The sequence below is a fragment of the Crocuta crocuta genome, unplaced genomic scaffold, assembly GCF_008692635.1.
Source record: "Crocuta crocuta isolate KB4526 unplaced genomic scaffold, BGI_CrCroc_1.0 scaffold273, whole genome shotgun sequence".
Classification (NCBI taxonomy): domain Eukaryota; kingdom Metazoa; phylum Chordata; class Mammalia; order Carnivora; family Hyaenidae; genus Crocuta; species Crocuta crocuta.
This window is the reverse complement of record NW_027529425.1, coordinates 2,501,029-2,510,893: the sequence shown is the minus strand read 5'-3', so window position 1 is coordinate 2,510,893 and position 9,865 is coordinate 2,501,029. Positions and strand designations below refer to the sequence as shown.

The following is a 9,865-nucleotide window of genomic DNA, read 5'->3' as shown; positions in this document are numbered from 1 at the left end:
GAGGTGGGGGGTGAGGGGGGGGGGGGGGGGGGATGGGCATGGAGGAGGGCACTTGTGGGGATGAGCACTGGGTGTTATTGGAAACCAATTTGACAGTAAACTACTTCTAAAAAAAAAATTTATTTTAGAGCACACAAGCGGAGGAGAAGAACAGAAGGAGAGAGAATCTCAAGCAGCCTCCACGCTCAGCGAGGAGCCTGACACGGGGCTTCATCTCATGAGCGTGGGATCATGACCTGAGCTGAAATCAAGAGTCAAGATGCCCAACTGACTGAGCCACCCAGGCACCTCTGAATTCAATTTTTTTAAAAATATAGTTTATTTGAATTCAAGTTTTTTAAAAGTCAAAAACCACACCCATGATGCGATCAGAAATAGTCAGTGGCTTTGAATTAGACAATTCAGGAGCCTTGGACTCTTCCCTGGGAAATCTCATCAAGATAAGTCATCTTTGGTTTGTCCTCAAATATATTCCCCTACATACCCCCAGCATTGTATGTTGCTGGTGTCATTGGTGAAAATTTTCTCTCAGGAACACCTACAGCGTTTCTTAAATTACCAAATGTCAAGTCAGCACTATTTCTGTCTTGCCTACATGATGTGCCCCAATGCCTGGTACAGTCCCTGACCTAGTTAGGTGCTCAGTAATGATTTGATGAATGGATAAATGAAATCAGCAAAGAAAAAAAAAAAAAAAAAGCTTGAAAACAGGATTAGCAACCGGCATCAACTTGTCCAGCCCTAAGAGCAGTTTCTGAAAATCAGTCTCAGGAATGTAGGTTGCTGACATTAAGTTGCCATAGAAACTCACTGAGATGTTTCTTTCCGCAGAAGGGCTTACAATTGTCCACAGAGATTAAAAAAAAAAACATTTAAAAAAATCTTCCCATTTAAATGAAAATAACATATAGGTTAATCCAAGACACTTTAGATTTTCAAGCTACTTTTCTGATAGGAAATAAAGATAAGAGAGACCCAGTAAACACATCCTCTGAATCAGCGAGGCAGCCACGATTATATATAAATTCCAATGTGCACAATCTAGGGGTTGCAACATTCATTCACACGAAAGGACAAATGTTGTGCAGCTCCCCTTATATGAAGTCCCTGGAGTCATCAAATACACAGAGACAGAAAGAATGGTGGGTACCAGGGAATGAGGGTGAGGAGAGTGAGAGTTAGTGGTTAATGGGGGCAGAGTTTGGGGTGCCTGGGTAGCTCAGCTGGTTGAGTGTCCGACTCTTGGTTTTAGCTCAGGTCATGATCTCGAAGTTCTTGAATTCAAGCCCCACGTTGGGATCAGCGCTTATGGTGCGGAGCCTGCTTGGGATTCTCTCTCTCCCTCACTCTCTGCCCCTCCCCTGCTTGCACTCTCTAAATAAATAAATAAACAAACACACAAACTTAAAAAAGAAACAAATTTTAAAGAATGGGGGCAGAGTTTTAGTTTGAGAAGGTGAAAAGTGGTCTGGATGGTGGTGATGGGTGCGTAACAATGTGAATGCACTTAAAAATGGTTGAAACACTAAATTTTATGCTGTCTTTTACTATAATAATAATAAAAAGGATGTTGATTCAGTAGTCTGCATTATTTCGGCCACCAATTTGCACCTGCTCCCAGGAAAGAGTAGAAAGAAGATTTGAAAGTAGAAGACCTTAACTGCAGCCCAGCTCTGTCCTTCAGCAGCCTCGTGACTCTGGGCCTCAGTTTCCTCTTGTAGCAAATGGGAGTGATGTCAGCAGCTGCATTGCTACTTCCCGGGCTACTTTTGAGGACCAGGGGACCAAGCGCAGATCTGCAGACCTCTGAAGGAGTCTCTGAGTCCCCTTTTGAATCCCACCCCTCTCCTGGGATCGCAAGATGATTTCATCTGGTGTATCTATTCCATTCAACTAGTAGGGACTTGACTTCATGCAGAGGAAGGAGTGGATGTTGGGATCAGCTAGTAATGTCTGCAGGCAGAAAGACTTGGAAGGTGGAAGCAAAGAGCTTCGTGACTCTGGCTGGCCTGTGTATTTGGGTTTTGCTGCTGCTGGTGGCCCTGGACTCTCAGATAACACTTCTGTTTCATTATTTGATGCTGTCCCCAACCAATCACCTGTTTCGATCCAAATCCCTGTTGTGCCTCTTAATCCTGCAGACTTTCTCTACCTGAGCCCCCACACTGGTCGACCCCATGTGACAACTCTCCAGCCACACTGGTCTGACCCATCTCCTGAGCCACTGGCTTGTCCTCCATGTCATCGCTGCCTGTGCCCAACCTTGACTGTCTTGTTGATGACCAGTTTCTTCAAAGTGTCTGAGACCCTCATTTCAATGTGTATGACCCAGTAGATGAGAGCATGCCTGACCCACTTCCTTGCTCTCTCAGTAGATGTCACCTCCTAAACACCCCTCATCTTTGTCTTCTCTCCACACCCCACTCTCACACCCTTGCCCAAGCCACCATCTTGTCTTTGGGGAACAACTGCAGCAAGCCCTAACTGGCCAATCCTCTTCCACTTGGGCTCCCCTCCAACCTAACTCGATGGATCTCTTTAAAACCCAAGTCTGTTGGGGGCTCCTGAGGGGCTCAGTTGGTTAAGCATCTGACTCTTGATTTCAGCTCAGGTCATGCACGATCTCATGGTTCCATGAGTTCGAGCCCCACATTGGGCTCAGTGCTGATAGCATGGAGCCTGCTTGAGATTCTCTCTCCTTCTCTCTCTGCTCCTCCCCCCACCAAAATAAATAAATAAAAACTTAAACACACACACACACACCCAAACCCCAAGTGTGTAATTTTTTAGCGCTGCCATAACAAAGGACTATAGACTGAGTAGCTCAAAACAACCGAAACCTATTGTCTCAAGTTTTGGAGGCCAGAAGCCTGAAATCAAGGTGACGGCAAAGCCATGCTTCTTCCAAAGGGAGGGATCCTAGGGGAGAATCCTTTCTTGCCTCTTCCAGCTTCTGGTCTTTGCTGTCAATCCTCAGCGTTCCTGGGCTTGTAACTATATCCTTCCAATCTCCACCTCTGTCATCACATGGCCCTCTTCTCTGTGTGTCCTGTTCCTCTCTCTCTCTCTCTCTCTCTTAAAAGTTTATTTATTTATTTTCAAAGAAAGAGAGAGCACAAGCAGGGGAGAGGGAGGGGGGGAAGGAGAGAGAAAGAATCCCAAGCAGGCTCCATGCAGACAGCACAGAGCCCAATGCGGGGCTCAAACTCACGAACTGCGAGATCATGACCTGAGCTGAAATCAAGAGTGGGACACTTAACTGACTGAGCTACCCAGGCACCCTAACGGGTGTCCTGTTCTCATAAGGACACAGTCATATTGGGTTAAGTGTCCACCCTACTCCAGTATGGACTCATCTTAACCAGTTACATCTGCAATGACCCTATATACAAATAAGGTCACATTCTTTAGGTAAATGGGGCAAGGACTTTAGTGGATCTTGTGGGGGATATAATTTAACCTGTAGCACCAAGCACATGGCTCCCTCTCTTCCCACGGCCACCCCACGAGTCCATCACTGGCTTGCACTTGTTCTTACAGTAAAGACAAAAGTCCTTCCCATGGTCCTGAAGGTCCTGTGTGATCTGTTCCCTGAAGCCTCCTCTGAACTCATCTCACACCATCCTTCCACCCGGAAGTCCTCAGCAACTTGGGGTGCCCACCCTCCCTCCAGCCTTTCTCCTTGTACTGTTTCCTTTGCCTGGAACATTCTCCTTCCTCTTGCCTTCAGTGTCTCATACATAGGCTTTTAGCCATCACTTTTTCCAGGGAGACTCTTCCCTGACTCCCAGCCTAGGTCAGACCCCCCTCCCCCAACTTTGCTGGATGAACAGGGGTGATTGGACCTTTGTGCTTCTCCCCCTTATAGCAAAATCACAGCTGCATGGCCCCACTTGCTGTGATTGCTTGAATAGAGTCTCTCTGTCCACTGGACAGCGAGACCTATGAGGTCAGGTTGAAGGTCTTGTTTGCTCAGCTCTGTATCCCCGGTGTGGATGTAAGTGAAGACCAACCAAATGAGAACAAAGGCCATTAATGCAGAGCCTCCTCTGAAGGGAGTGAGCCACCATCACTTGGGTTTGGCAGAGACTCAAAGGCAGGCAGAGGAGCGGGAAAGCTTATAGCCTAAAAAAGGGAGGGTTGATGCTGCCCTCCTGCCCTGACAGGAGGCTGTTGGCCTGGGAAGGCTGAGCATCCCATGTGACTGCGTGAGGGGACACAACCTGGCTTCCTCTGGTTGGTCCTAAGTTGGAAGCAAAAATTAAAATGAAGGAAGCTGGGGGCACCTGGGTAGCTCAGGCAGTTAAGTGTCTGACTCTTGGCTTTAGCCCAGGTCGTGATCCCACAGTTCATGAGTCGGTTTGTGAGTTCGAGCCTCGTGTTGGGCTCTGTGCTGACAGCATGGAGCCTGCTTGGGATTCTGGCTCCACCCCACCCCCCCCACTCTGTCTCTTGTCCCTCAAAATAAATTTAAAAAAATAAATGAAAATAATACAACCTACTCTATAGGGTTATTTGACAGGAGATACAGGTGAAGCACTTGACATTGGGCTAGGCACACAGTGAGCAAACAATAAATGGTGTCCATTGTTGCTGTTATTTGCCTTACAGCCTTTTAAAAACAAAAGATATTCCGGGTAAAGCCCATCTAAGGTGCTAGAAGGGTTAGTAGTTACCCTTGGTGGGGGGGCAGGGACCGGGGGTGAGAAGGTTCTCCTGTATTGATAATGTTCTATTTCTTTTTAAAGTTTATTTATTTTGAGAGAGAGAGAAAGAGAGAGAGTTGGAGGGAAGGACAGAAAGAGAGGGAGAAAGAGAATCCCAAGCAGGCTCTATGCTGCCAGTACAGAGCCCATTGCAGGGCCTGAACTCATGAACCGTGAGATCATAACCTGAGCCAAAGTCAGATGCTTAGCTGACTGAGCCACCCAGGCACCCTGAAAGCTGACTTTTAATAAATGGTTGAGGGGGCACTTGGGTGGTTCAGTTGGTTAAGCATCCAACTTCGGCTCAGGTCATGATCTCATGGCTCGTGGGTTCGAGCCCCACATCGGGCTCTGTGCTAACAGCCAGCTCAGAGCCTGGAGCCTGTTTCAGATTCTGTGTCTTCCTCTCTCTCTGACCCTCCTCTGCTCACACTGTCTCTCTCTCTCAGAAATAAATAAAATATTAAAAAAAAAAAATGGTTGAGCATGGAAGAGTGGAGGGTCCTGCTGTGTGACCTTGGCCTTGAAGTGTGGGGAGTGAAGGCTGTGGGACGAGTCATTGGCCAGCTGTGACCTCTCTCTGTCCTCTGGGCTGAATGATCACAGGGCTTTCAGGACTTCATTGAGTGAGATCCAGACACTCAGCTGTGGCACCTCCTGTGTTCATAGCAGGGCTGAGAAAGAGATGCTTAAGAGGAACCATTAGGTGACTGTGCCCTGTGACTGAGAGAAATTACCTCACAGGTCAGAAAGAGAACGTGTTCTGGCCCTGGGGTGTTTTGCCACCCCAAAATGTGCCACTTGAATTATTTTGAGCCAAAGGCAGTTGAGGAACAATAAACGCAAGAGGAGTTCTCTGATCTCTGCTTATCTGTCTAAAAGTAGGGCAAAAAATTCCCAAGTGGAAAGTGTTTTCCTTGTACCAAGAAGGGAGAGCAACCCATCTCTGGGGATGGAGAGTTGATTCCAGGAGTCATCTGTATAAACAGACCTTTCTAAAATACCCCTTATCTTCCATTAGCTCCCCCATGTATTTCCTAGTCACTTCCCAATGGTTTATTCCCTAGGAGCCCAAATCCTCTTCCTCGGTTTAGCCACTTCAAAATTTATTGTTCCAAAACACATAAACCCCTAAGTCTAGTTGCTCTTTTGAGTTTCGCTTCTTTGCTGTGAATGCCATACAAGTAAAATAATATTGTGCCTGTTCATAATTTTTTCCCTGTTCATCTGTCTTTTGTTGGTTTAATTAGCACATCCCAGTAAGAGAATCTAAGAGATTAGAGGAAAAAGTACTTCCTCCCCTACAGCCCCATCATAGAGAGGCTGCCCTGTCTGCCCCATCAATCTCATCACTCTATGTTTTTTTTCTCCAGAGCACTTACCACGATCTGGTTTCTTGTGCTTGCTTGCTTGTTGTCCATCTCCTCTCCCAAAACAGAAGCTTCTGGAAAGTGGGGACTGGGTATGTCATGTTTACCCTCAGTCCCCAGGGCTTGTTATTTACTGGCATCAAAGTCTCCTGCAGTGGAGTTGAGAGAGCCTGACCTCACCTGAGGGACAATGACTAGTCATGAGGTGGACCTGGTGGGAGTCTGAAGTCTTACTTATATAATGGCCAATGTGGTTAAAACCATCCGTCATGCTTTGTTATCCCCCAGCTGTTCCAAAAGAGTCTCAAATGTCTTCCAAGACTGCAGCAAATTATTTGAAAACGTGAAGCGCTCAGCTTCTTAAATGCCAGGGATGAAAAAGCAAGCAACACGGGAAAGCAACTTCTGACTGATGAGATAAGAAATCTGCCCCCGCCCATCTGAATTTTAACATCTAGCTGATGCATCTGCACAGTGATATGGAGGGACATCTAGTTACTGGAGTTTATTTACAAATGAGCTGTTTTTCTAGTGGAGGCTTTCCTTTCCCACTCAGAGAGACGTGGGAAACATTTATGAAATAGGTTTTCACCTGGGAGCTTAGAACAAGGCTCCTTAGTGAGAGGATACTGCTGTTTGCTAACAAAAAACCCGCACAGTGTCTTAGCGGTGAATGAAAAGGACAGCTTGTGGGTCTCACAACAAAATGAGTGAGAAAGGTATGGCAGCTCCTCAAAGGACACAGTCTGGGTCTGTAAGGATTGACCTTCACTGGGGGTAGAATTTTTAGGAAACCTTGGGTAGAATACAAGAGATTAGAGGAACCTGTGACCTCCTGTGGGCGTGGCCATGAAATAAACTTCAGAGCCAACCCCAGCTCTGTAATCTGTGGGGCCCGGTGAAAAATTAAAGCGCAAGGCCCCTTGTTCACAAATTAAGAATTTCAACATGGCAGCAGCAGAGCATTAAATCAAGCGTGGGACCCTTCCTGGGGCACCTGAGAGGTTCTATGGGTTAAGCGTCTGACTTCGGCTCAGGTCATGATCTCACAGTTCATCAGTTTGAGCCCTGCATTGGGCTCCACGCTTCTGGTACAGAGCCTGCTTGGGGTTTTCGCTCTTTCCTCTCTTTCTCTGCCCCTACCCAACTTGTGCTCTCTATCAAAATAAATAAACTTAAAAAATAAAAATAAAACAAATATAAATCAGGCATAGGGTCCTTCTAAGTGCAGATCACAGCCACAGAGCCGACCCCGCTCGTGACTTAATGTTTGTTCAGCATGGCCTGGTTGCTGATATTATGTCAGTCGTTAGTCATCGGGACAACTCTGTGAAGTATTATTATCCCCGCGAGGAGAAGCGGAAGTTAAGAGACCTTCCAGGTCAATTAGCTACTTAAGCGGCAAGGCCTGAACTCATCCTTAGAATTTTCCTCGGTGTCAGCTGAAAAATTCCCAAGGCGGCCAGTCTTCTGGATTTCCACAACTACATCTTCCCCTAGAAAGAAAAGGGTTTAGGTTTGCTCTCAAGCCACTAGGCAAAGAATGACAGGCTCTCTAGCCCAGGTGAACCATCACCCTAACCCACCCGCTTACCTGCCCCGCCCTGGGAGAAGGTTGTGAGAGGTGGTCCTGAAGCATCATTACAAGTCAGGGAGCTGGTGGCTGTTTGGGAAGTTAGGCATATATAAATGAACCTATTGACTACCCTTGAGGGTTCACTTCAGATCTGGGGGTCATGCATGTGCTGGACCTGTTTCCTTAGGGGGAGTTTGTAAGAGCAGGACAGGATACCACACGTTAACAGTAGGGTAGCTTGACTTCAGTGTAATGTGTGTCTAGACATACAGAAACGCAGTCCCTGGCCAGGCTAGGACACATTCAGCAAAAGAGTGAGCAAGCCTCTAGCCTGGCTTATGTATCTCTCTGACTCTCTGCCACTCACCCCCCACCCCGCCCACACCCTGTGTGTGTATGCGCGCGTGCGTGCGTGTGTGTGTGTGAAGGTTAAGTCATTTTGAAAATATTATTAAAAACATGCTCTTGGTAGAAAATATAGAGAAAAAGAAAGGAAGGAAAGAAAGGAAGAAGAACATGGAAGAAAGAAATAAAGAGAAAGCAAGAAAGAAAAGGGAAGAAAAAAAGAAAAAGGAAGAAAGGAAAAGGAAGGAAGGAAGATAAGAAAGGAAAGAAGGAAGAGAAGGAAGAAGGAGAAAGGAAGGAGAAAGAAGGGAGAAGAGAAATGAATGTAATTCATCACTAGCTATGACAATGCTAATATTTCAGTGATCCTTTAAGATATATTGATTTAAAAAAATATTTTAAGCATTAAAATGGAGCCATGATCTCAATAACCTGCTTTTTCACTTAACATATTGTGACCATTTCCCCCGTCAATAAGTATAAGTCTATACACCATGATTTTTAACAGCTGTGAATAATTGTCTTGTATGGGAGGGCCCCTGATGTCCTCAACCTCCAATTATTGGACCTCTAGGTTTTTTCATATTTTTACTATTATAAGAAGTGCACGGAGCACCTGGTTGCCTCAGTCGGTTAAGCATTTGACTTCAGCTCAAGTTGTGATCTCAAGGTCTGCGAGTTCGAGTCCCACATTGGGCTCTGCACTCACAGCACAGAGCCTGCTTGGGATTCTCTCTTTCTCTGCCTCTGTCCCTACCCCATGCACTATCTCTCTTTCTCTCAAAAAATAAAATAAACATTAAAAAAAAAAAGCAGTCCACGGAGGAACATCCCCATAGCAAAATTTGCGAGTCCATCCTTAGTTAATTTTTCTTTAGGGTACATTCCCAGAAGTGTCCTGTAACACTCATTGTTCAGCCAATATCTCTTTGGATGCCTTCTACAAGCCAGACGTTGTGCTAGATGCTGGGTTTTAAACAACAAGCAATTGATTTATTACCCAGTTAGTTTCATCTGACGTCATGTTCAGTGGTTGCCGTGATTGGCAGAATTTCTATGGATGTCCCTCAAAAGTCCATACCCCAGTGCCCGGACCTGCAAAATATAATCACACTGATCACTAATGAATGCATACTTACAAAAATGAAGAATTATTTGCAAGACCTTGTTGTCCATGGTAAGGAGTTGGCATTCAGAGCAAAAGGGATCCACTGAAAGATTCCAGGGAGGGAGTGACTGAATTAGATTTTTATTTTCAAACAGGGCCTCTGGCTGCTGCATGAAGAAGGATCATCAGGGGCCAGAGCTGTTAATGGGAGCCAGTGAGAAGATGAGAGGGATAGGTGGAAAGTGTGCATTTTTGAGTCGTCCTTTTTAAATTTAATGTTTATTTAATTTTGAGATAGAGACAGAGAGCAAGCAGGGGAAGGACAGAGAAAGGGCGACACAGAATCCAAAGCAGGCTCCAGGCTCTGAGCTGTCAGCGCAGAGCCTGACGCAGAGCTCGAACTCACGAACTATGAGATTGTGACCTGAGCCAAAGTCAAATGCTCAACCCACTAAGCCCCCCAGGTGCCTCAATATTCTAACCTTTTAATTTTGAATTTCTGGAAGAGAAAACAATCTTGTGAAAGCATAAGGGCCATTCTGCTTTTAATTTTTTTCCTTTAATACACATTTTTGATGAAAATGTACTCAAATGTCATGTACTTTGAATACAAAAGGAGTGCACGGGTGGCTCAGTCGGTTAAGTGTCCGACTTCGGCTCGGGTCACGATCTCACGGTCTGTGGGTTCGAGCCTTGCGTCAGGCTCTATGCTGAAAGCTCAGAGCCTGGAGCCTGCTTCAGATTCTGTGTCTCCCTCTCC

At 45.9% G+C, this 9,865-nt stretch overlaps 1 protein-coding gene across 1 annotated transcript in view; it reads right to left on the bottom strand.

Annotated features, from left to right (window-relative positions):
* The window catches only part of LOC144227230 (oncomodulin), a 13,263-nt gene extending 6,883 nt beyond the window's left edge, over positions 1-6,380 (bottom strand). Inside the window, exon 1 of the mRNA XM_077758832.1 lies at positions 6,089-6,380. Within this exon, the coding sequence (XP_077614958.1) occupies positions 6,089-6,216 (128 nt within the window). The 5' untranslated portion in view covers positions 6,217-6,380. The remainder of the gene's footprint in view (positions 1-6,088) is intronic.
* Positions 6,381-9,865: the final 3,485 nt, after the last annotated feature.